Source organism: Oncorhynchus kisutch, linkage group LG14 (assembly GCF_002021735.2).
Source record: "Oncorhynchus kisutch isolate 150728-3 linkage group LG14, Okis_V2, whole genome shotgun sequence".
NCBI lineage: Eukaryota > Metazoa > Chordata > Actinopteri > Salmoniformes > Salmonidae > Oncorhynchus > Oncorhynchus kisutch.
The window spans coordinates 25446262-25474047 of record NC_034187.2 but is presented as its reverse complement, the minus strand read 5'-3'; the positions used below and the strand labels follow the sequence as shown (position 1 = coordinate 25474047).

Below are 27786 nucleotides of genomic sequence, written 5' to 3'. Positions count from 1 at the left end.
GGCACAATCAGAAAGAGGGTCCTATACAGATGGCTAGCCTAAAGATGGCAAGTTCACTTTGAAAGTCTCCTCCCTTAAATCTTCTCATAGCTTCACCTCTTCGCTCTAGAATTACACAGGATTTCCCCTGTGGAGGGTCTGTTGTGTGGTCCATTTATGGGGCAGGGGGCAAGCTATGCCCCACTCCTGGCCCTGCCTGATGAATGGGCTCTTTGTGGGCCTGTGGAAACAAGCAACACCCCTCCCCCTTCTACCTCCATATGGCCTGGCCTATACATCTCCTGTAGCCTGGGGCCACAGTGAACATCTGCCCCCACTGGGCTGCACTTGATCAGAAGGCGCTCTCATGGTCCTGGGGACCAACCACGTATAGGATAATTTTTGTTTCATCTATGTTTTTGTGCTAAATCCAGTGGTTGTTGAACACTAGGCCTATTTGTGAATGTTTTGTGAGCTCTGTTCTATACTAGAGGGTGTTTTGGTGTTAATTATCTTTTGGCAGGTTTGCTTTGTTTGATCCATATCTGATATGTAAACAGGCAAAGCCCTGTAGTTTCTGCAGTTTCTCCCATAACTGCTTTTTAATTGAGAATCTTGCTGATGAGGTGAAAAGAGTTTACTGCAACTTGGCCGGAAGGACTTGCGTTCTAAAGAAGTTTTGAAAGCAATGTGACTTTGGAAACAAATAAAAAAAACATGGAGACACAAGATGATTTCCTCTAGAATTTCATCACATTGAATAAGCAACAACATTTTGGGGGTGAAAAAGGCAGTAGTCACCCTAGATGTGGCCATTTGGAAACCAGATGTTGGGGCTTGCTTTTGAAGGTGGGCAGCTAGGAGCAGGAAGCCTACAGAAGGTGAATTCCAGTGGAATAAAGCTTCTCAGAGACTTAATTAAGAGTGGACTGTGCAAATGTTTATTCAGCCCCCCCTGCTCGCCTCTCCTGCCGCCTACTTAGGGAAGAATTAAGGCCTTTTCCATTGTCTTCATGGACAAACGCCTATCTGCTCAAAGGTGTGATTGATTAGTAAGTGTTGCTCGGTTCAAAAGTTGGCTTTGGTCGTTGCTATGGCTGTGTTGTCCTGATGGTTTGTGGAGGATAGAACCTGCTGCATTGGAATGCTTTCCTTTTGGTCAAAATTGACTTAATGATGAGATGGGATTTGTGTATCATGCAACAATAGTAGTCATGTGGTTAGACTTTCTTTATCGATGCAGTTCATAATGCCTTATGACGTATTCATATCTAGCCTAACGTAATTTAGCCTAAATCTACTATAACTGTTTTGCAATTGTTTTGATTTAATTCATATTAGGTCAATTGCTAGAGCACTTTCAAGGTCATTTTAAAAATGATTACAATCCTGACAATGTTGAAAGAACCCAGAGCTTTTTAGGGAACTTCAGGATCAGTGGAATTTGAAATGGTTTAGTGATGAGAGGAGCTGTGGGTACATTGCTGAACTAGATTCTATATCCTATGCAGTTCCTTTGAACTGGGGGGGGGGGGTGTAAATCAACATTCCATTCATGATTCCTACTGTAAAAATACAAGATGGCCATTATCACGTGCTGTGAGGCTGATAACTCAGACAGACAAAATATCAAATTGAAATATACCACCAGGCCTTTGCTAAGGAAAAGTGCATTAGACATGCACATACAGTAGGCAGTAGTTGACATGCATGCTCCATATAATATAGTTTCCTCTACAGCTGTGTGTGTTTGCCACTTTCGTTTTTTTGCCCTAACACTACACAAGCTATTCAAATAATCAATTCATCATTAAGCTTTGATAATTTGAATCAGCTGCGTAGTCCCGAGGACCAAGTATGGGAAAAGGCTGGTTTACTATGTCTGTCTCTGTCTCCTCTCAGATGTGAGAGCTGTGTGGACATGCTGTTTGTGCGCGGCTCGGGGAACTGTGTGCAGTGCGACACGCCCCTGAGGAAGAGTAACTTCCGTGTGCAGCTCTTTGAAGACCCTGCCGTCGACAAGGAGGTGGAGATCCGTAAGAAGGTGCTCAAGATGTGAGTGAGGGGCACGGGGGAGAAGGGTGTGTCTCTGTGTGTTCAGCCCACTCCTCCCTCTCCTTAAGCTGCCTTTGTCATTGTCATGATGCTGTTTGTTTTGTAGACAATGGCCCCCCCAGGGTTTGCTCGAATAGGAAAGCTCTTTCCCTGCCATACTTTTTCCTCTCAGCCCCTCCTATTCCATCCATCCCTCATCTTTAGCTCTGCTGTTTCAATGCAATGTCTGTAAACAAGCATTAAGCCTAATGCATATAATAACTCTTTGCTTTCTCCCTCAGTTACAACAAGAGAGACTTTGACTTCTCCAACTTGAGAGAATACAATGACTACTTGGAGCGAGTGGAGGAGATCGGTGAGAGGAGGCGGGGGGAGAGAGGGAAGGGTGTAGCCTGATTGATCTGGCCTTGCCTCTGGATGTTGATGTTTTACAGGCTTCAGTGCCAGGGTCAGAGACACACCAGTCTCTCTGTGCCAATTCTCACAGATTTCTGTCAGATGGTGTTTGCACTGTGACAATGTGTTGTACCTCTCCTACTGTCCCCTATGCTTACATCGTCAGAAACATGGCTAATTACTTTTAGAGAAATGCACTGGCAAACCCTATGTGTTTCTATTGTTTATTTTAAATAGGGATATATATACAATTTCAACATTAAACCTTGATTCAATGCGTTTTGATTAAATAAGTATCTAGTCAGATGCTTTGCAACATCATAATTCAGCTTGTGCCAAATCCGATTTCCAGTATCAGTCCTAAATAATTTGAAGTGAAGTCCATGCTAGTATGTTGATAGAGGGCTGCCCTGCTCCCTTCTCTCCAGTCTATAACCTGACCAACAACCTAGAGGTGGAGGGGACCAAACAGATCATGGAGGCTTACCAGAGAGAGAATAGAGACATCATTCAGAAGAACAAGGCCAAGCTGGTGGGTACCTGTAACCCCACACTGACTCACTCTGCTTTGCCTGGTGAAACGCATCGCTTATGCATTATTCTGTTGTACTAAATGGTCAAGCTTCCTCTCTGAACCTCTGTCTCCTCCTCTGCAATACTCTGTCTACTATGATATTGATTGTTTTCTCTCCGACTCCTCTCCCTCTCTTTGTCAGACTCGAGAGCAGGAGGAGTTGGAGGAGCTGCTGCTGTTGGAGCAGCAGGGGAATGAGCAGCGCAGGCTGGAGACTCTGCAGGAAGAACAGAGACAGTTACAGGCTAAGAGGAAGAGCAAGCAGGCTCTACTGGATGAACTGGTGAGACATACATACACACACACACTAATAAACACAGATTGCCACATAGCACCACACAGGCAAATAGAGAAAACAATCAGGTGACATACAGTACCAGTCAAAAGTTTGGACACACCTACTCATTCAAGGGTTTTTCTTTAAGACATTAGAACTATGAAATAACACACATGGAATCATGTAGTAACCACTTTTTTTAAACAATATATTTTATATTCTTCAAAGTAGCTACCCTTTGCCTTTGACAGCTTTGCACACGCTTGGCATTTTCTCAACCAGCTTCACCTGGAATGCTTTTCCAACCGTCTTGAAGGAGTTCCCACATATGCTGAGCACTTGTTGGCTGCTTTTCCTTCACTCTGCGGTCCAACTCATCCCAAACCATCTCAATTAGGTTGAGGTCGGGTGATTGTGAAGGCCAGGTAATCTGATGCAGCACTCCATCACTCACCTTCTTGGTCAAATAGCCCTTATACAGTCTGGAGGTGTGTTGGGTCATTGTCCTGTTGAAAAACAAATGATAGAGCAAACCAGATGGGATGGCGTATCTCTGCAGAATCCTGTGGTTGCCATGCTGGTTAAGTGTGCCTTGAATTCTAAATAAATCACTGACAGTGTCACCAGCAAAGCACCATCACACCTCCTCCTCCATGCTTCACAGTAGGAAACACGCATGCGAAGATCATCCATTCACCTACTCTGCATCTCACAAAGACACAGCGGTTGGAACCATCAAATTTGGACTCATCAGACCAAAGGACAGATTTCCACCGGTCTAATGTCCATTGCTTGCGTTTCTTGGCCCAAGCAAGTCTCTTCTTCTTATTGGTGTCCTTTTAGTAGTGTTTCTTTGCAGCAATTTGACCATGAAGGCCTGGTTCACGTAGTCTCCTCTGAACAGTTGATGTTGAGATGGGTCTGTTACTTGAACTCTGAAGCATTTATTTGGGCTGCAATCTGAGGCTTGTAACTCATGAACTTATCCTCTGCAGCAGAGAACTCTGGGTCTTCCTTTCCTGTGGCGGTCCTCATGAGAGCTAATTTCATCATTCTACTTGGTGTTTGCGACTGCACTTGAAGAAACTTTCAAAGTTCTGAAAATGTTCAATTTTGAATGACCTTCATGTCTTAAAGTTATGATTGACTGTTGTTTCTCTTTGCTTATTTGAGCTGTTCTTGCCATAATATGGACTTGGTCTTTTACCAAATAGGGCTCTTATGTAGAGGTCGACCGATTCTGATTTTTCAACGCCGATACCAATTATTGGAGGACCAAAAAAAGCTGATACTGATTAATCAGCTGATTTTTATTTATTTATTTGTAATAATGACAATTACAACAATACTGAATTTACACTTATTTTAACTTAATATAATATATCAATAAAATAAATAAATCAAATAAATAATGAAACATGTTCAATTTGGTTTAAATAATAACGTGTTGGAAAAGTGTTGAAGGTAAAAGTGCAATATGTGCCATGTAAGAAAGCTAACGTTTAAGTTCCTTGCTCAGAACATGAGAACATATGAAAGCTGGTGGTTCCTTTTAACATGAGTCTTCAATATTCCCAGGTAAGAAGTTTTAGGTTGTAGTTATTATAGGAATTATAGGACTGTTTCCGACTATACCATTTGTATTTCATTAACCTTTGACTATTGGATGTTCTTATAGGCACTTTAGTATTGCCAGTGTAACAGTATAGCTTCCGTCCCTCTCCTCGTTCGAACCAGGAAAACATCGACAACAGCCACACTCGAAGCAGCGTTACCCATGCAGAGCAAGGGAAACAACCACAGGCTCAGAGCAAGTGATGTTTGAAGCACTATTAGTGCGCGCTAACTAGCTAGCCATTTCACATCGGTTACACCAGCCTCATCTCAGGAGTTGATAGGCTTGAAGTCATAAACAGCGCAATGCTTGACGCACAATGAAGAGCTGCTGGCAAAACGCACGAAAGTGCTGTTTGAATGAATGTTTACGCGCCTGTTTCTGCCTACCACCGCTCAGTCAGATACTTAGATACTTGTATGCTCAGTCAGATTATATGCAACGTAGGACACGCTAGATAATATTTTTTTTATTTTTTATTTTTTTTACCTTTATTTAACTAGGCAAGTCAGTTAAGAACAAATTCTTATTTTCAATGACGGCCTAGGAACAGTGGGTTAACTGCCTGTTCAGGGGCAGAACAACAGATTTGTACCTTGTCAGCTCGGGGGTTTGAACTTGCAACCTTCCAGTTACTTGCCCAACGCTAGCCCAACGCTCTAACCACTAGGCTACCCTGCCGCCCCAAGTATCAAGTGTGTAGTTAACTAGTGATTACAATTGATTGTTTTTTATAAGATAAGTTTAATGCTAGCTAGCAACTTACCTTGGCATTCACGTAACAGGCAGTGTCCTCGTGGAGTGCAATGTAATCAGGTGGTTAGAGCGGTGGACTTAACTGTAAGGTTGCAAGATTGAATCCCCTGAGCTGACAAGGTAAAAATCTTTCATTCTGCCCCTGAACGAGGCAGTTAACCCACCGTTCCTAGGCTGTCATTGAAAATAAGAATGTGTTTAACTGACTTGCCTAGTTAAATAAAGGTGTAAAAAAATAAATAAAAATAGGCCAAGTCTGTGTCCAAAAATACCAATTTCCGATTGTTATGAAAACTTGAAATTGGCCCTAATTAAATCGGCCATTACGATTTAATTGGTCGACCTCTAATCTTATGTATACCACCCCTACCTTGTCACAACACAATTGTTTGGCTCAAACACATTAAGAAGGAAAGAAATTCCACAAATGAACTCTTAACAAGGCACTCCTGTTAATTGAAATGCATTCAAGTTGACTACCTCAGGAAGCTGGTTGAGAGAATGCCAAGTGTGCAAAGCTGTTATTTAGCAACAGGCTGTGGAAGGGATTGTCCCTGAAGAGCTGCCAGGTAAAGCGCGATCACAGATAGCAGTTTGAGCTGTTTGTTTGTTTAAACACTGGGCCTCGTCTGTTGGGAGATGAGCAGTCAGCTCCCGGGGACATGCTGCTGTGTGTTGGCATTTACACTAGCAATCTCTGAGGGTCGGGGTCACACACACACACACACACACACATGCACAAACGATCATTATAGACTGATCGTGTTTGCAATAGATCCTGATAAGGATACATCGGTTGATCACCTCCAGCTGTTAATTATTCTGCGCCACACTTTCCTTCCTGCCTAGTGATGAAAACACTCCCAGTTCTGTCCATACCGCGTGTATACCTCGACAATAACGTCCTGCTTCATCTGAACACCATGCATTATCTTTTTGGAGGTAAAGATGGCGCAGAGCGACATAATACTACTGTTTTTAACTTGGCCTGCATTAATAATTTAATGACTAGCCTCAGAGCACCTTGGTTTCTTAGTTGTGCAGTTATAGGGAGATGTGTGTGATTGATATTGTAAACTCCGAGGTTCCCAAGTTACACATCTCATTTACAGGTGCCAGTCTTTGAATCTCCTCCCATCTTTTACTTGGCTTAAATACAGGTTTTGCTTGAGGCTAGATCATGGCTAGTCAGTGGTTTTTGAAAATGCGCACACACACAGAAATATGATGATATATTCATACCTGTATTTGTATGTTCCCCTCCAGGAGCGCTCTCATGTCCCCGCCACCATCCTGCTGGCCCAACACAAGGACCGGGCTGCCCAGCTGGAGACCCAGATTGAGAAGCAGAAACAGGTGGTCAAAACTACCATCTTCTCCACCGGCATCCCTATGGTGAGTACCGCACGCCACATGTAAACACGCTGACTGTCCTGACTGTGAAGGATGCTTTAAGCCTACCGCATTGTTAGCATACAAACAGCACCCACACAGAAATGCTAATGAAAGTCCAGCATGCACCCTAGGTCGGCCTATTTTAGCTAGCTTTAAAGCATGATAAGGTCATACGAACACTCTGCCTGCATGATTTCACTCAAGTAACGCATTGTTAGCATACTTAAATAGAGCCCAATGCTGGCTAGCTTAATGGGGCACACACACTGCCATTTAGGTAAATGCTAATTCATTGTTAGCATATTACAGTGGTGGTCAGTTTAGATTTAGCTTCATGCTAATGGTTGAGGAGCCCCTGAAGGAGAGTGTTGCTGCAGTGCACTGTGTCCAATCCCTTAGTGCGCTTCTCTGCCTGGTGTGGGAACAAGCCCTCATCTCATCCATAGTTTCATCACATTCCTACCTGCAGCTCTCAGAGACAGAATGAGGGCTCATTTGTGTTTTGTTGAGTTGTCAGCTTTGTTGTTCGGGGTAGCTGTTGAGGCCTCCTTCCATTTGGCAACGGCTATGTTTTCCTTCACACTAGTTTATTTTCATTATACCATGACGAGATAAAGCGATATCCCCCCACCTTTCTCTCCACAAGCCCATATGGGAGGTGTGGCTGGCTTCCCAGGGTGCAATGTTGCGTGGGAGAAATCTTGTCTTAGTGCTCAACTAGTCCCAAATCCGTGACAGAATTGTGAAGTCTCTCTCTGTCCAGCTGTCTTTCTCCACACACACTCGCATACCTATATACTAGTTTTGCTTGCAGAATCTAGAAACCTTTTATTCTGTCTCATCAGCCCAGCTAGCATGGGTAATCCTCTGGGCAATATATTTGTACCATGAGTTTATTTGATATCCATTTAAACCCAAAGACATGACCACCGTCCAGTCTTCCTCCACCGTTGGAAAAAGAGTTGCTCCAGTATGGCTGGCTTCAGGAGGATGTGGTTCTCTCTAACTGACTGGATATGCAGCATTAAGTGCTACTTGCTGATGGAGAGAAGGTTGTAAGATGCTGTTGCTCTTGGCTCGGACTCTGGCTTTTTCCAGTCACTTTTACCCCTCTTTCTCCTCCCTCTTTACCCCTCTTTCTCCTCACTCTGACTCGGGGTGGGGTAGAGCAGTTGAGGCTTCAGTTTGGTTTCAGTGTGGTTTTGTTTTCCACTCACCTCAGTCCAGAAGACTGCTGTTTGACTTGGTGGCGTTTCAAGATGTCGCAGTTGATTCCTGGAGAACGCCGGCTTATTTATCTCTTCATTTTTGGTGTCCTGTTGAAGTAGGATTCAAAAGAGAGAAGATGCAGAGTCATGTTGCTGTCATTTGAGAGCGAGAGAGCAAGATAATTAACAGAGAAATGATCTTGCCATTAATCAATTATAGGCACCACATGGTTGTAAGAAGGGCGCTTCTCGCTCCTCTTAACTATCATATCCTGGAGATAGAAGCAGACACCCCTCTGGGGGTGTGGAAGCAGGGGGTTTGGCCTCACACTGAAGAGTCTCTCCTGGCAGGCAGGCCAAGGAGAGCTGTCAGTATAGATAGGAGAGGAATCCGGTGTGGTCGTCTCTTGCAAGGATCGGCGAGTTGTGCATTCCGAAATGTCGTTCTGCACACCACTGTTGTATGGTGCCGTTATTTGACTGTTTGTGTCACGCCTGTTAGCTTGCAAAATTCTTGACATTCTTCTTTGACCTCCCTCATCAACGAGCTATCGCGCACATGACTGCTGCTGACTGGCCAAGGAGAGCGGATGTTTCTGAGGTACTGGATCCAGCGCACTTGGCACCGACGATCATACCACTCTCGAAGTTGCTTAGGTCACTCATTTTGCCCATTCTAACGCTCAATCAAACAGTTACTGAATGGCTCGATGCCTGTCTGCCTGCTTTTATATAGCAAGCCACGGCCACGTGACTCACTCTGTAGGAACTCTGTATTTTTGTGAATGGGGTGGTGTACCTAATAAACTGGCCGAGTGTAGTTCCTCAGTAAGCAATTTATGTATGTTTTCAAAATGCATACGGCCTCCAGCTCACATTGTAAAGTGGTGACGCGCTGATAGCCTGTTGCCTGCACTTGAATGGTGATTAGGAGGCACGCTTCAATTACCAGTTGAGAAATAAAAATGGTAGCTATTTTTAATCATGCACTAAAACTGTTTTTAACATGCGATTGCCTTTAGAATTGTTGCGCACTGAATGGGTTGATTTAAAAGCAAGTTTTACTCCAGCAGCAACCAGCAGAGGAGCAGCAGGAGAAATCCCACAATAGATGGGCTCTGTTTGCTCTGCACATGTGATAGTTGTGCGGGATAAAGACCGATAGGCATGACGGTCAAATGTATTTCCATTCACTGGTATTTCCATCAATGAATAAAGAGCCTTTTTTTTTGCAACAAAAATCTAAAATATCCCGGTTTGGTCAGCATTATATATATTTGCAGCTTAAAAATAAAAATGCGGCCAAAAGCCGGCAACTGTAGGTTAACGGAAACCCTGCTTTACACACATGCACCCACACTCAAACAATCATCATATATGCTGCTGCTACTCTGTTCTTATCATACAGTGCATTTGGAAAGTATTCAGACCACTTGACCTTTTCCATATTTTGTTACAGCCTGATTCTAAAATGGATTAAATGGTTGTTTTCACCCTCAATCTACACACACTAACCCATAATGACAAAGCAAAGACATCTAGACATCTTTGCAAAGTATTCAGACCCTTTACTCAGTACTTTGTTGAAGCACCTTTGGCAGTGATTACAGCCTCGAGTCTTGTTGTGTATGATGCTACAAGCTTGGCACACCTGTATTTGGAGAGTTTCTCCCATTATTCTCTGCAGATCCTCTCAAGCTCTGTCAGGTTGGATGGGGAGCGTCTCTGCACAGCTATTTTCAGGTCTCTCCAGAGATGTTCGATCAGGTTCAAGTCCAGGCTCTGGCTGGGCCACTCATGGACTTTGAGACTTGTCCCGTAGCCACTTTTGCGTTTGTCTTGGCTGTGTGCTTTCGGTCGTTGTCCTGTTGGAAGGTGAATTTTCGCCCCAGTCTGATAACCTGCTCCAGAGCACTCAGGACTTCATCAAGGATCTCTCTGTACTTTGCTCCATTCATCTTTCCCTTAATCCTGACTAGTCTCCCAGTCCCTGCTGCTGAAAAACATCCCAACAGCATGATGCCACCACCATGCTTCACCGTAGGGATCGTCCCAGGTTTCCTCCAGATGTTACGCTTGCATTCAGGCCAAAGAGTTTCATCAGACCATATAATCTTGTTTCTTATTGTCTGAGAGTCCTTTCGGTGCCGTTTGGCAAACTCCAAACGGGCTGTCGTGTCTTTTTACCCGAGGAGTGGCTTCTGAACCGCCACTCGACCATAAAAGCCTGATTTGGTGGAGTGCTGCAGAGATGGTTGTCCTTCTGCAAGGTTCTCCCATCTCCACAGAGGAGCTTTGTCAGTGACCATTGGGTTCTGGTCACCTTCCTGACAACCCATTTTTAACCTTCATTTAACTAGGCAAGTCGGTAAAGAACAAATTTGTATTTACAATGACAGCCAAACATGGACGATGCTGGGCCAGTTGTGCGCTGCCCTATGGGACTCTCAATCACAGCCGGATGTGATGCAGCCCTTCTCCTCCGATTTCTCAGTTTGGCTTGGTGGCCAGCTGTAGGAAGCGTCTTGGTGGTTACAAACTATTTCCATTTAAGAATGATGGAGGCCACTGTGTTCTTGGAGCTTCAATTTTTTTTCGTACCCTTCCTCCAGATCTGTGCCTCGACACGATCCTGTCTTGATGCCTTGTCACTTTACCCCTATACCTATACTGTCTACCTTTATCACTCCAGTATCTTTGTAAACATGGCATTGGAACTGACCCTGTATGTAGCTTACTTCCTCATGTTTATTTCTTGTATGTTTTTGTTCTACCTTATGGTATTTTTAGTATTACATTGTTATTGCTTACTGCATTTTTGGGGTTAGAGCTTGCTAGAAAGGCATTTCACTGTACTTGTGCATGTGAACTTCAATGGTCCAAAGTCAGTCTGGGTAATCCCTGACTTTGTAGCACTCCACTGAACAAAGAGACTCTCCCTCCCTGCCTTGATGTCTCTCAAACACACACACATCCGTGTACTCCACACACACACATTACCCAGCCTGGGCAAACATCCTTCGAAGACCAAAGTGAAGCGTGTTCTCTTTTTAAAGTAGACATCTGTTGAAATCAAAAGAAATTGGATGTGTGGGAGGTAACCCTTCCATGCTGAAACTAGCTATTGATGATGGCTCTCTCCCTCTTTTTGTTATAGTCTGATAGCTATAGTCTGCCATAGCCAAGCTTGTTTGCGAAATTAAACCTTGGTTAAATTGTGTTACTTTAGTTCAATTATCCACTGGTTCATGGAAGTAGCCTAGGTAACTGTGTGTTGCAGCTGTCTCACACACACACAGACCGACTAGAACAGTCTTCCATGCCTGCTTGCTGTTGACCTGTAGAGAATCTCCACCTTGGTCCAGCTTTCAGCGCCATCTTAAATAAAACGTCCCACTGCCACAGGGGTGAGATGCACCCCTCGTGGCCAGCAGAGCAGCTGACATGCCTGACAAGGCTGACGTGTGCTCTTGATGAGAGCGTGAGAGCAAAACTAATACTTGGTCAAATGCATGTGGGAAGTTTATCCTTTAACACAGAAGTGTACCTTGCTAAAATTCTCAGGGTCCACTTTGGCTTGACTCCATAGAATGGAATTTAAGGGCCTTGGTGAACACACATTCGGTGTGTGTTTGGGCTGGCCTGTTTTTCTTTGGTAGTGTGCTGTCCTCTGCAGTGACCTTTGTTGGGTAGTCATGCTCCTCATTCAAGGCCAGGCCAAGCTCTGTCTGGCAGACTGGCTCAACCTGTTCTACTGTGGAGGCCGTCTGCTACAGCTACACCACACAGCTACTTTCCCCTCACTCTTTCTCTTTCACTCTTGACTCTTAATCATGCACTCCATTTCTTCTCTCAATGCTGTGATATGTTCCTCCTCTTGCTGCTCCACTTAGCCATTGCTCAGATTTCTTCTTTTTCTTTTAAACACTTCCATTATGTGTATTAACACGGGTCTCTAAACGTGTGGTTGTATATGTTAGTAGCATGTTTCCCTTTATACCCCACCAATGTGATTGACATTCATTTTCACTAGTGTGTCATTCACATCTCAAAGCCTGGCTTGTTTTATGTGGGAGAGGGCTCGACCCTTCACCTTTGCTCTTATATTCCATTGTTGGCACGGAGTCCCATGGCTGCAGGGCAGGGATGTGTGGGCTGGGGGTTTGGGAGATGACTTTTGGGGTAAAGGATAGTACCCCCCCCCCCCCCCCCCCCCCCGATTGGCACCATCTGTGGGCATTCATTCACACTTGTGCCCCTGCCTCTGGTTTGGCCTTGTTTTGCTTGGCCCCAGAACCCTACAGGCAGGCCGGCCCAGCCCAGAGGATAGTTGTCAGCTTTAAGGGCTTTGCGCTGGTGCAGCTGCTGCCTGCAGGATGGTTATATTTAACCCTCCGAGGGAAGGGGAGGCACTGCAAAGGCAGGAGCGTTTACACTTGCTACTTGTGCTCAGTGGGCCAGAGGGGGCCACAAAGCTTTTTATCCACACAGAAGCACCATCCGTGACCGGGTAGGGGTGGCAGAGAGGGTGAGGGAGGCAGGAGGATCACACGTGGAAGGATTTGACCCTCTCGCTCGCTGGTGCAGTTCATCCTAACTCTGGTCATTAGACTTATCCCCAATACAATTCCACACAGTGGCCGTCTTACTCCCGCCACTTCACTCTGTTTTGATTGCAGCAATTATCACTGGCCATTAGTGAATGGAGCCCCCTGTGGCTCTGCCTGGGTTACATAGAGCTCAGCTGAAGTTAGGCTACGCATGGGGGTGGGGGGGGGGTTGTCTCTAGCGATCTTGGTATGTCCCGCAGAGCTCCACAGTTGGGGTGATAGAGAGGGGCTGCTCACGAGAGCAAGTGGACTGTGTGTGGCGTAGGTAGTGGCTCCCTGTGTGTAGAGTGTGTGTGAGCAGATCTCGTGCCCTAATGTTAATTAAGCTTGGCCTTGAACACTGACTAAGTAGCTCTCATGTTTGAATGTGGGTTGCTTTTCTACAATCATATGCTGGCTACAATGGCTGGCTAATTCAGTATCTTGAGAGTTAAATAAAGATGGTGTGATCTTAAACCTGATGTGGACCGTACCGGAGTAGGGATAACTAGAAGGGAGTAGTGAGGGACACTGAGATTTCCTCAAGTTATCCTCCCCTGCTGTTTAATTAAGATGGATGGTCCCAAGAGTTTTACTATAGTGTCACATGGGACTTTTTGGGAATCTTAAACACACACGCAATTACACACTTTTTCCTTGGGTTTTAAGATTGGCCTCTTAATATTGTTTGCAGATGTTTGTTTTGGCCCTGTGTTAGTGGTGCTCTCTCTCTCGGACAGTCACGTGGGCCACGGGAGCCTAGATCTCCGAGTTGTTCTGCTGTGTTGACAGTGAGCGCTCGGAAAACAACCATTTACACTGATCCACACAGCTTTTAATAGAACGTGATGAGTTTCTGTCACACATGCGGGAGAGATACGATCATTGAGACATAACTGATGATGTTTATTTGTTTGACTCATTTTAATATTTAAATGCAGTTGTGATGCTACCTGTCATGTATGTGGGCATCATTCTCGATGTCTGGCAGTTGTAAACCAGTCAACACTTCGTTGTTAGGTATTGTTTTTCAATCCCATTGTACAATCTGCAGGCAGCTAGTGAATGAACTGGATTTTGACAATACTGATGTTCCAGTGATGCAGACACATTTAACAGGGGAGCTCTGTGTGTGGTGTAGGGGTGAGCGATACAGTATGTGTGTGTTCCTGCCAGTTTTCAAGGTGCCTTTGGACAGGAATGCAACAAACTTCTCTGGACTGCTCTAGTTTGTCTGTCTGTCAAATGAGATTTACTGCCCTTTCACCATCTGTGACTCTTTCTCTTTTCACTTTCTGTCTCGCTTTCTCTCTCTCACCCCACCATCACTCTAGTCTGTCTGGGTGATTGGTGCAGGGGAGAGTAGGAGTAATACAGTGCTGAAAGAAAGACTGAAAGAAGATTGATGGAGAGCGGGGAGAGAGAGAGTGGCCGGTCTGGGTTTGATTAGCTTGTGTTGGGGCTGAAGTGTTGTAGGGATGAATGGGAGGGAAGAGTCTGCCTGGGTCACTGGCCCCACAGGGTTAAAGGTTGAGTGGCAGCAGCAGAGAAATGTGTGCGTGGGAGGAGGAGAGTATTTTTGTTTTGTGGAGTGAATGTTTGACTGTCAATAACCAGATTTCCATCCAACCGTTTCATGTGGATGAATAACCTGACACATAAAGTCATGACAGGGCTGGTGGAAACAGGAAATTATGGTGCAATTTCATAAATGTCGATAGACAATTTGTTAGTTTGACATGGGAACTTCTTGTTTCAGAAAAATTAATTGAGGTGATAATGCCAATATTGATAGAATCACATCAGGCTGTTGTAGGCCTACCACCACGACAAGGAAAAGCATGATGAGTAATAAGCAGATTAAATAAGTTATGAACTTCACATGCTAGTACAGTGCACAGTGATCATGCAAATTACCCATACGCTAAATATGGAGGGTAGGCTCTTATTTGATTGCTTGTGACATGATGATCAGTGCTTGGCTGCCAATTATCAAATAAAATGATCTTGCTCTTTTCCATATCTCATATAACACCCTGTGCACTTCATCAGCTAACTAGTTTGCTATTAATCAAATCAAATCACATTTATTTATATAGCCCTTCGTACATCAGCTGATATCTCAAAGTGCTGTACAGAAACCCAGCCTAAAACCCCAAACAGCAAGCAATGCAGGTGTAGAAGCACGGTGGCTAGGAAAAACTCCCTAGAAAGGCCAAAACCTAGGAAGAAACCTAGAGAGGAACCAGGCTATGTGGGGTGGCCAGTCCTCTTCTGGCTGTGCCGGGTGGAGATTATAACAGAACATGGCCAAGATGTTCAAATGTTCATAAATGACCAGCATGGTCGTATAATAATAAGACAGAACAGTTGAAACTGGAGCAGCAGCACGGCCAGGTGGACTGGGGACAGCAAGGAGTCCTCATGTCAGGTAATCCTGGGGCATGGTCCTAGGGCTCAGGTCCTCCGAGAGAGAGAAGGAGAGAATTAGAGAACGCACACTTAGATTCACACAGGACACCGAATAGGACAGGAGAAGTACTCCAGATATAACAAACTGACCCTAGCCCCCCGACACATAAACTACTGCAGCATAAATACTGGAGGCTGAGACAGGAGGGGTCAGGAGACACTGTGGACCCATCCGAGGACACCCCCGGACAGGGCCAAACAGGAAGGATATAACCCCACCCACTTTGCCAAAGCACAGCCCCCACACCACTAGAGGGATATCTTCAACCACCAACTTACCATCCTGAGACAGGGCCGAGTATAGCCCACAAAGATCTCCGCCATGGCACAACCCAAGGGGGGGCGCCAACCCAGACAGGATGACCACATCAGTGAATCAACCCACTCAGGTGACGCACCCCTTCCAGGGACGGCATGAGAGAGCCCCAGTAAGCCAGTGACTCAGCCCCTGTAATAGGGTTAGAGGCAGAGAATCCCAGTGGAAAGAGGGGATCCGGCCAGGCAGAGACAGCAAGGGCGGTTCGTTGCTCCAGAGCCTTTCCGTTCACCTTCCCACTCCTGGGCCAGACTACACTCAATCATATGACCCACTGAAGAGATGAGTCTTCAGTAAAGACTTAAAGGTTGAGACCGAGTTTGCGTCTCTGACATGGGTAGGCAGACCGTTCCATAAAAATTGAGCTCTATAGGAGAAAGCCCTGCCTCCAGCTGTGTTTGCTTAGAAATTCTAGGGACAATTAGGAGGCCTACGTCTTGTGACCGTAGCGTACGTGTAGGTATGTACGGCAGGACCAAATCAGAGAGATAGGTAGGAGCAAGCCCATGTAATGCTTTGTAGGTTAGCAGTAAAACCTTGAAATCAGCCCTTGCTTTGACAGGAAGCCAGTGTAGAGAGGCTAGCACTAGAGTAATATGATCAAATTTTTGGGTTCTAGTCAAGATTCTAGCAGCCGTATTTAGCACCAACTGAAGTTTATTTAGTGCTTTATCCGGGTAGCCGGAAAGTAGAGCATTGCAGTAGTCTAATCTAGAAGTGACAAAAGCATGGATAAATTTTTCTGCATCATTTTTGGACAGAAAGTTTCTGATTTTTGCAATGTTACGTAGATGGAAAAAAGCTGTCCTTGAAATGGTCTTGATATGTTCTTCAAAAGAGACATCAGGGTCCAGAGTAACGCCGAGGTCCTTCACAGTTTTATTTGAGACGACTGTACAACCATTAAGATTAATTGTCAGATTCAACAGAAGATCTCTTTTGTTTCTTGGGACCTAGAACAAGCATCTCTGTTTTATCTGAGTTTAAAAGTAGAAAGTTTGCAGCCATCCACTTCCTTATGTCTGAAACACATGCTTCTAGCAAGGGCAATTTTGGGGCTTCACCATGTTTCATTGAAATGTACAGCTGTGTGTCATCCGCATAGCAGTGAAAGTTAACATTATGTTTTCGAATAACATCCCCAAGAGGTAAAATATATAGTGAAAACAATAGTGGTCCTAAAACGGAACCTTGAGGAACACCGAAATTTACAGTTGATTTGTCAGAGGACAAACCATTCACAGAGACAAACTGATATCTTTACGCCAGATAAGATCTAAACCAGGCCAGAACTTGTCCGTGTAGACCAATTTGGGTTTCCAATCTCTCCAAAAGAATGTGGTGATCGACGGTATCAAAAGCAGCACTAAGGTCTAGGTGCACGAGGACAGATGCAGAGCCTCGGTCCGATGCCATTAAAATGTCATTTACCACCATCACAAGTTCCGTCTCAGTGCTATGATGGGGTCTAAAACCAGACTGAAGCATTTCGTATACATTGTTTGTCTTCAGGAAGGCAGTAAGTTGCTGCGCAACAGCCTTTTCAAAATTTTTTGAGAGGAATGGAAGATTCGATATAGGCCGATAGTTTTTTATATTTTCTGGATCAAGGTTTGGCTTTTTCAAGAGATGCTTTATTACTGCCACTTTTAGTGAGTTTGGTACACATCCGGTGGATAGAGAGCCGTTTATGTTCAACATAGGAGGGCCAAGCACAGGAAGCAGCTCTTTCAGTAGTTTAGTTGGAATAGGGTCCAGTATGCAGCTTGAAGGTTTAGAGGCCATGATTATTTTCATCATTGTGTCAAGAGATATATTACTAAAACACTTGAGCGTCTCTCTTGATTCTAGGTCCTGGGAGAGTTGTGCAGACTCAGGACAACTGAGCTTTGAAGGAATACGCAGATTTAAAGAGGAGTCTGTAATTTGCTTTCTAATAATCATAATCTTTTCCTCAAAGAAGTTCATGAATTTATCACTGCTAAAGTGAAAGTCATCCTCTCTTGGGGAATGCTGCTTTTTAGTTAGCTTTGCGACAGTATCAAAAAGGAATTTCGGATTGTTCTTATTTTCCTCAATTAAGTTAGAAAAATAGGATGATCGAGCAGCAGTAAGGGCTCTTCGGGAACTGCACGGTACGGTCTTTCCAAGCTAGTCGGAAGACTTCCAGTTTGGTGTGGCGCCATTTCCGTTCCAATTTTCTGGAAGCTTGCTTCAGAGCTCGGGTATTTTCTGTGTACCAGGGAGCTAGTTTCTTATGAGAAATGTTTTTAGTTTTTAAGGGTGCAACTGCATCTAGGGTATTGCGCAAGGTTAAATTGAGTTCCTCAGTTAGGTGGTTAACTGATTTTTGTCCTCTGGCGTCCTTGGGTAGACAGAGGGAATTTGGAAGGACATCAAGGAATCTTTGTGTAGTCTGTGAATTTATAGCATGACTTTTGATGTTCCTTGGTTGGGGTCTGAGCAGATTATTTGTTGCAATTGCAAACGTAATAAAATGGTGGTCCGATAGTCCAGGATTATGAGGAAAAACATTAAGATCCACAACATTTATTCCATGGGACAAAACTAGGTCCAGTGTATGACTGTGACAGTGAGTGGGTCCAGAGACATGTTGGACAAAACCCACTGAGTCGATGATTGCTCCAAAAGCCTTTTGGAGTGGGTCTGACCAATCAGACCAGTTGTTTTTGTGACAAACCATCAGTGGAGTTGGAAATGCAATTAAACACATATTCGTCATGGGAACTTGACCGCCAAAGTGCTTTAAAAAAAAAAGTACGCTATGTCATCACGCACAGGCCATTTTATCTGCAAAACAAGTCAGTTTGATGGAAACACACCTGGTAGGAAAATGCGCATATTGTTTTTATGCAGATTTTAGAATATTTTTCTGAAAATCTGTCGCCAGTTGGATAGAAACCTATGTTTTATTTGTTAGTGGCATTATCTTGATTTTTATCACATAATATTCAGATATTTTATATGGTCCCACACCACTGAATCATTGTTTTGAGCTGTGTGTCACACCGGACTGTGTTGCTTGAGTCGGCCCCAGCTTTGTTCATTCTATTGTGCATGATTGCCTGGCCAACAGCATGCGTTAGAACAGCAGTCGGAGGCCAGGGGCCACATGTTACTAGTTCAGTTGGTTTTCATCAGCTCCCCTTTCACTGTAATGTTTATGCTCTTTGTCTCCCTGTTTTTGTCTCCTTTTTATCACTCTGTTTCTCTCTCATACTTTTTATCACTCTGTTTCTCTCTCATACTTTTTATCACTCTTTCTCTCTCTCTCATACTTTTTATCACACTTTTCTTACTTTTTATCACTCTCTCTCTTACTTTTTATCACTCTCTCACTTTTTATCACTGTTTCTCTCTCTTACTTTTTTATCACTCTCTCACTTTTATCACTCTCTCACTTTTATCACTCTTTCTCTCTTACTTTTTATCGCTCTTTCTCTCTCTCACACTTATCGCTCTTTCTCTCTTTTTATCACTTTTTATCATCTCTCTGTCCCCCACCCCCTTCCTATATTTTTGTTTAAACATTATCTGTTTAAATTTTTTAAAATCTTTGTTTCATTGTCATTCAAACTCATCCATTACCCTTCTTCCAGTCTAAATGCTTTAAAGCTAGACTGAAACTCAGTAGAGAACATGGCCGACCGGAAAGTCCCTCTGACTAATGGCACAGGCTGAGATCGAACAATGCTGCAACGTCCTGAAGAAGGATCATGTTTCTTGCTCAATGGCCACAGTCAAGGGCATTTTGACTGCGAGGCAAGGCAGACAAATTTGAAACCCCTTTCAACCTTCATGGATTGGAAGAGAATATGCAGATATCAAATCTGTTTCACAGCATATTTTCTGATTGGAGGATACACGACAGATTAATGTGGGTCGTTTGGCGTGCCGGAGAGCTTACCAAATGGCAGTGATGTCATTCAGGTAATTTGGTTGGCCACCCACTGTGCCATGATGGTGTTTCTGGATGATTCCACTTAAGGCTCCCGTTGATTGGAGTCACACAGATGGACGGACGGACGGTTACTGCTCTCCTCCATGACTTTGCCTCCCTCCTGTAAAGTTAATTTATCATGAATCACCAAAGCCTTCTGGGCAGTCTGTGTTCTGTATTTCTCATCATTACTTACCTTGTTCTCCACAGGATTTATTCTGGGTATTTATAGTATTTACTTTGGTTCGGAAATATTTTCGAGTAGCTCTCTTGCTTTGTACAATTCGAGCTCTAGCATAAGCACAGGCTTTCCCTATCCAAATCACCATCAGAGGGTTTAACTTAGGGTAGGCCATTTTCACTATTGAGAAAAATAGCTTTGTTCACTGCTTAACTCTTGCTGTCTACTTTGGGGGCCGTTTTGGACTTGGTCAATGCTGTTCGATCTAGCATGCCTTCTTACGTCGACATAGGTTGACGACCACCGGTTGTTTCCTTAAGGATTTGGGTAGCATATTTGTTCTACAACTGCTAAATGTCATTGTGGTGATTTATTAGTGATGTTCACACCGGCAAACATGTTTGACTGTAATGTGTCGCTTCTCCTGTACTACAGGGTCAGACTGTGTCGCTGCTGACCGTGAACCGGTTAGAAGAGGTTCTGTACCACTACCAGCCCATCCACATGCACACATACGGACCCCCCGTCCCTGAGCTGGAGCAGCTGGGGCGACTCGGGTAAGAACCCATCCTGTAACACACACAGCTCTGCACAACTGGCAAAGTTAGCTGCTACACAAAATAATCTGGAGATGCCAGTGGTTTGATAAATAACTACAGGGGAAAGCACCACACTGTAAGGCCTTGCTTAAATTGTTCAGTGAACAGTAGTGTAATCGGCACCTCCAAAGGTTGACCAGCTTAGTATAAGGCCTGGCCTAGTTTGCACAGCATATCTGATGTGGTACAGTAAGGCATTTAACTGGGAGTGAGGCTGCTCTGGAAGTCAGTTTTTTTTTTTTCTTCTCTGAAGTTGCCCTTGATTAGCTGTGAGAGGTGGGGGGAGGGCAAGGTTTAAAGGGGAACAGCCAACCAGTTCCCCTCGTCGACGTCATTGGCCCTCTCCTCTCATCACCCAACACAGCCCATCCATCAGACAGTGCCCAGCCGTCTATCTCCACGGGGACAGGCTGGCACTAGTAAGAATTTCACTGTTAAACTACACCTGTTGTTGACGAAGCATGTGACAAAAACAATTTGATTTGACTTGACTCAGGCCCTCCCACCTGCCAAGAGCCCTGATCTAATTAGTGGAGAGTGACACATGGAGACGAATTAGAGCGCTCAGTGGTGTAAGGAGGTGACTGTTATTGTATTTATTTAGACAGTGAAGCTAAAACTTAATTTGGCTCTACTCCAGCATTTTGTATTTGAGAACATTTGTCATATGAGGCGACAGTACAAATGTTTTATTTGATGGTACACTACCATTCAAAAGTTTGGGGTCACTTAGAAATGTCCTTGTTTTTGAAAGAAAATCACTTTTTGTCCCTTTTTTAAAAATAACATCAAATTGAACAGAAATAGTGTAGACATTGTTAATGTTGTAACTACTATTGTAGCTGGAAATGGCTGATTTCTTTTAATGGGATATCTAAATTTATCAGCAACCATCACTCCTGTGTTCCAATGGCACGTTGTGTTAGCTAATCCAAGTTGATCATTTTAAAAGGCTAATTGATCATTAGAAAGCCATTTTGCACAGCTGAAAACTGTTCTGATTTTTAAAGAAGCAATAAAACTGGCCTTCTTTAGACTAGTTGAGTATCTGGAGCATCAGCATTTGTGTTTGATTACAGGCTCAAAATGGCCAGAAACTAAGACTTTTCTTCTGAAACTCGTCAGTCTATTCTTTTTCTGAGAAATTAAGGCTATTCCATGCGAGAAAGATCTTGTACAACGCTGTGTACTACTCCATTCACAGAACAGCGCAAACTGGCTCTAACCAGAATAGAATGAGGAGTGGGAGGCCCCAGTGCACAACTGAGCAAGAGGACAAGTACATTAGTGTCTAGTTTGAGAAACAGACGCCTCACAAACTGGCAGCATCATTAAATAGTACCCGCAAAACACCAGTCTCAATGTCAACAGTGAAGAGGTGACTCTGGGATTCTGGCCTTAGAATGCCTTAGAATGACCAATCTCAAATTTGGATTCTTCAGACCAAAGAACAGATTTCCACCTGTCTAATGTCTATTGCCAGTCTCCTCTGAACAGTTGATGTTGAGATGTGTCTGTTACTTGAACTGTGTTAAGCATTTATTGGGGCTGCAATTTCTGAGGCTGGTAACTCTAATGAACTTATCCTTTGCAGCAGAGAACTCTGGGTCTTCCTTTCCTGTGGCGGTCCTCATGAGAGCATGTTTCATCATACCACTTGATGGTTTGTGCGACTGCACTTGAAGAAACTTTCAAAGTTCTTGAAATGTTCCATATTGACTGACCTTCATGTCTTAAAGTAATGGACTTTCGTTTCTCTTTGCTTATTTGAGCTGTTCTTGCTATAATATGGACTTTTACCAAATAGGCTATCTTCTGTATACCATCCATACCATGTCATAGCACAACTCTTTTTGACTGGTACTGTGTATGTTTTAGAAATGAAAACACTGGGTCTAGTCCCCCCATTTCAAGGTGTCATGTTTTTATAAAAAAAATAGTGGATTCGTTATTTTCAGCCACACTCGTTGCTGACCGGTGTATAAAGTCGAGCACACAGCCATGCAATCGCCATAGACAAACATTGGCAGTAGAATGGCCTTTACTCAAGAGCTCAGTGACTTTCAACGTGGCACCGTCATAGGATGCCAACTTTCGGGTGGCTGGTCTCAGACGATCCCACAGGTGACTGGTAAGGCCAGGCTCCCCAATCAGAATGAGTTGTGGAGGTCCTGGGCTGGCGGGGTTACACGTGGCCTGCGGTTGTGAGGCTGGTTGTACAAACTGATGACAAATTCTCTAAAATGACATTGGAGCTGGCTTATGGTAGAGAAATTCACATGAAATTGTCTGGCAAATGCTCTGGTGAACATTCCTGCAGTCTGCATTCCAATTGCACGCGTCTTCAACTTCAGACGCGTTGAGGAAGTGTGTCACATTATTTACTATTACATTTTTATTGCGCAGAACATAATCTGAAATGCAACCAAAACAAACTGTAAATCCAACAAGTTTGTAGAGTCAGAAGCTTTAAGTAGTCATTGCTTGCTAGGAATATGGGACCAAATACTAAACATCTGACTACTTGAATACACATATACTGAGTGTACAAAACCATTGACACCTTACTAATATTGAGTTGCACCTCACTTTGCCCTCAGAACTGTCTCAATTTGTCAGGGCATGGACTCTACAAGGTGTCAAGTGTTTTACAAGGATGCGGGCCCATGTTGACTCCAATGCTTCCCACAGTTGTCAAGTTGGCTGGATGTCCTTTGGATGGTGGACCATTCTTGATAGACACGGGAAACTGTTGAGTGTGAGAAACCCAGCCGCGTTGCAGTTCTTGACACAAACCGGTGTGCCTGACACCTACTACCATACCCTGTTCAAAGGCACTTACATTTTTTGCATTTCCTATTCGCCATCTGAATGGCACTCGCACAAGCTGTCTCAATTAATTCAATTTAAGGGCTTTATTGGCATGGGAAACATATGCTAAAATTGCCAAAGCAAGTGAAGTAGATAATAAACAAAATGAACAGTAAACATTACACTCACAGACGTTCCAAAAGAGTAAAGACATTTTAAAATGTCATTATGTCTATATACAGTGTTGTAACGATGTGCAAATAGCTGAAGTACAAAAATTAAAATAAACAGAAATATAGGTTGTATTTACAATAGTGTTTGTCACTGGTTTCCCTTGTGGCAACAGGTCTCAAATCTTGCTGCTTCGATGGCACAATGTTATTTCACCCAGTAGATATGGGAGTTTATCAAAATAGTTTTTTTCTCAGTTCTTTGTGGATCTGTGTAATCTGAGGGAAATATGTGTCACTATGGTCATACATTTAGCAGGAGGTTAGGAAGTGCAGCTCAGTTTCCACCATTTTGTGGGCAGTGAGCACATAGCCTGTCTTCTCTTGAGAGCCAGGTCTGCCTACGTCGGTCTTTCTCAATAGCAAGGCTATGTACATAGTCAAAACTTTCTTAAGTTTGGGTCAGTCACAGTGGTCAGGTATCCTGCCACTGTGTACTCTCTGTTTAGAGCCAAATAGCATTCTAGTTTGCTCTGTTTTCTTGTTAATTCTTTCCAATGTGTCAAGTATTTCTCTCTTTGTTTTCTCATGATTTGTTTGGCCTAATTGTGTTGCTTTCCTGGGGCTCTGTGGGGTTTGTTTGTGAACAGAGCCCCAGGACCAGCTTGCTTAGTGGACTCTTCGCCAGGTTCATCTCTCTGTAGGTGATTGCTTTGTTATGGAAGGTTTGGGAGAATCTTCCTTTTAGGTCGTTGTAGAATTTAACGTATCTTTTCTGGATTTTGATAATTAGCGTGTATCTGCCTAATTCTGCTCTGCATGCATTATTTGGTGTTTTATGTTGTACACAGAAGGTATTTTTGTGGAATTCTACATGCAGAGTTTCAATTTTGTGTTGGTCCCATTTTGTGAATTCTTGGTTGGTGAGCAGACCCCAGACCTCACAACCATAAAGGGCGATGGGTTCTGTAACTGATTCAAGTATTTTTAGCCAGATCCTAATTGGTATGTCAAATGTTATGTTCCTTTTGATGGCATACAAGGCCCTTGTCTCTCAGCTCATTCACAGCTTTGTGGAAGTTACCTGTGGCGCTGATATTTAGGCCGAGGTATGTATAGTTTTTTTGTGTGTGCTCTAGAGCAACGGTGTCTAGATGGAATTTGTATTTGTGGTACTGGCAACTGGACCTTTTTTGGATCATCATTGTTTTTGTCTTACTGAGATTTACTGTCAGGGCCCAGGTCTGACAATCTGTGCAGAAGATCTAGGTGCTGCTATAGGCCCTCCTTGCTTGGGGACAGAAGCACCAGATCAGCAAACAGTAGACATTTGACTTCAGAATCTAGTAGGGTGAGGTTGGGTGCTGCAGACTGTTCTTGTGCCCTTGCCAATTTGTTGATATATATGTTGAAGAGGGTGGGGCTTAAGCTGCATCCCTGTCTCACCCCACGGCCCTGTGGAAATATATATATATATTTTTTTGTGTGTGCCAATTTTAACCTCTCACTTGTTGTTTGTGTACATGGATTTTATAGTACATTGTTTTCACTGAGGAAATGTACGAGTCTGATTAATGATAATACATAGGATTTTCCCCAAGGTTGCTGTTGACTCATATCCCATGGTAGTTATTAGGGTCAAATATTTCTCCACTTTTGTGGCGCGATCAGTCCTTGGTTCCAAATATTGGAGAAGATGCCAGAGCTGAGGATGATATTAGAGTTTAAGTATAGCCAATTTAAATTGGCCTTTTTTTGGGTTGGAGGGTTTGTATTTTGTCCTGTAGTTCACTCAATGTAATTGGAGAATCCAGTGGGTTCTGGTAGTCTTTAATAGTTATATCTAAGATGTGTATTTGATCATGTATATGGTTTTTCTGTTTGTTCTTTGTTATAGGGCCAAAAAGATTGGAGAAGTGGTTTACCCATACATCTCTGTTTTAGATAACTCTGTGTTATCTAATTTTCCCAGAAGTGGTTAGTGTATGGTTTCTTCAATTACACTGAGCTGATTTCTGAGGTGCTGTTATTTCTTTTTCCGTTGTGATTTCTGTATTGTTTTTGTGATTCATTTTAGTGAAGGTGTGGACTCAGGTTTTCTGGGTCTCTGTTTTTGGTTGGATAGGTTTCTCAATGTCTTTCTTAGGTTTTTGCATTCTTCATCAAACCATTTTTTTAAATTTCACCTTTATTTAACCAGGGAGGCCAGTTGAGAAGAAGTTCTCATTTACAACTGTGACCTGGCCAAGATGGAGCAAAGCATTGCGACACAAACAACAGAGTTACACATGGGATAAACAAACGTACAGTCAATAACACAATAGAAAAATCTATATACAGTGTGTGCAAATGTTGTAAGATTAGGGATGTAAGGCAATAAATAGGCCATAGTGGTGAAATTTAATTAGAATTTAGCATTAATACTGGAGTGATAGATGTGCAGAAGATGATGTGCAAGAAGAGATACTGGGGTGCAAAAAAATAAGTAACACTATGGGGATGAGGGAGTTGGGTGGGCTATTTACAGATAGGCTGTGTACAGGTGCAATGATCGGTAAGCTGCTCTGACAGCTGATGCTTAAAGTTAGTGAGGGAGATATATAAGTCTCTAGCTTCAGTGATTTTTGCAATTCGTTCCAGTCATTGGCAGCAGAGAACTGGAAGGAAAGGCAGCCAAAGGAAGAGCTGGCTTTGGGGATGACCAGTGAAATATACTTCCTGGAGCATGTGTTATGGGTGGGTGTTGCTTTTGTGAGCTGAGATTAGGCGGGGCTTTACCAAGCAAAGACCTATAGATGACCTGGAGCCAGTGGGTTTGGCGACGAATATGAAGCCAACGAGAGCATACAGGTCGCAGTGCTGGGTAGTGTATGGGGCTTTGGTAACAAAACGGATGGCACTGTGGTAGACACCATCCAATTTGCTGAGTAGAGTGTTGGAGGCTATTTTGTAAATGACATCGCCGAAGTCCAGGCTCGGTAGGATAGTCAGTTTTACGAGGGTATGTTTAGAAGCCTAAGTGAAGGAGGCTTTGTTGTGAAATAGGAAGCCGATTATAGATTTAATTTTGGATTGGAGATGCATAATGTGAGCCTGGAAGGAGAGTTTAGTCTAACCAGATGCCTAGGTATTTGTTGTCCACATATTCAATAAGAACTAGTCAAGACAGCAGTAGACAAGGCATATTGACATTAGAGAGGGGCATTTTTTTTAAATATTTTTTTTATTTTACCTTTATTTAACCAGGCAAGTCAGTTAAGAACAAATTCTTATTTTCAATGACGGCCTGGGAACAGTGGGTTAACTGCCTGTTCAGGGGCAGAACGACAGATTTGTACCTTGTCAGCTCGGGGGTTTGAACTCACAACCTTCCGGTTACTAGTCCAACGCTCTAACCACTAGGCTACCCTGCCGCCGCATAAAGCAATCACAGGCTTTATGACAACAACAGGTATATAGCGATGGATGTGCAGAGCGGGTTGGTTAGGACATGCACAACCTGAGTTTGAGGCTGGGGCCGACAGGTAAACAATATGAGGTACCGTGTTATTGAAAAGAGCAGCAATAGGTGAGTCAGGGTGCTGTTCGGTAGTCACTACTACGCTAGGCGAACAGGGGACGCAGCGTTCAGAAAGCTAGTGGGCCGGGGCTAGCAAATGGTTCATTTGGCAACATCGTAACAGAATAGCCTGTTGAGACCACATCGGGCGATCACGTCGGCAGTCCAGTCGTGATGGATTGGCGGGGCTCCGTGTCGACAATAAAGGGTCCATGCCAATTGGCAAACAAGGTATTGTAGACCTAGAATTAGCTGGTATATGGGCCAAGCTCGAGGCTAGCTCAAGGCTAACTGGTGCTTGCTTCGGGACAGCAGCGTTAGATAACAGTAGCCACTTGATTGCAGCTAGCTTGCTGTGACGATCTGGTGTAATGATCCAGAGCTGCAGGAATCCAGTGATGTGGGTTTATGAGAAGCGGTCCGATAGGCTCGATATCGTGCTGTGCAGACTGGCAGGTATTGTCCGAGCTTAGGCTGGCTGGTGACCGAGAAAAAGGTGAAGACCGCTAGCCGTGGCTAGCAAAGACTTGTAGCTAGATAGCTGGCTAGCTCCTGATGGAGGTTCCAGTTATAAGGAATAAAAATAGCAGGTCCATACCACATTGGGTGAGGCGGGTTGCAGGAAAGTATATTTAGTTCATAGATAGGAAAAAAACGAGAGAAAAAAGTATATTTACATGGGATAAGACAAAGACACACACGTATCCGATTGCTACGCCGTCTTGGATACGCCATTGTGTCGTTCATTTTCTTCGGTTTTCTTTTTCTTTTTATGATAAGGAAGCTGAGAGGTCAAATACTGTTTAGGTTTTCTACTGCCAAGTTTACACTATTACAGTGGAATATTTTGTCTAGGAAGTTCTCTAAAAGGGA

At 43.7% G+C, this 27786-nt stretch overlaps 1 protein-coding gene across 3 annotated transcripts in view; it reads left to right on the top strand.

Moving 5' to 3' along the window:
* mnat1 (MNAT1 component of CDK activating kinase) overlaps positions 1 to 27786 on the top strand; it is a 55509-nt gene that overhangs the window by 4186 nt on the left and 23537 nt on the right. For all 3 annotated transcript variants that reach the window (XM_020501248.2, XM_020501249.2, XM_020501250.2), the window contains exons 3-8: positions 1882 to 2034; positions 2316 to 2389; positions 2859 to 2962; positions 3147 to 3287; positions 6919 to 7047; positions 20210 to 20331. In XM_020501248.2, the coding sequence (XP_020356837.1) occupies positions 1882 to 2034; positions 2316 to 2389; positions 2859 to 2962; positions 3147 to 3287; positions 6919 to 7047; positions 20210 to 20331 (723 nt within the window). The remainder of the gene's footprint in view (positions 1 to 1881; positions 2035 to 2315; positions 2390 to 2858; positions 2963 to 3146; positions 3288 to 6918; positions 7048 to 20209; positions 20332 to 27786) is intronic.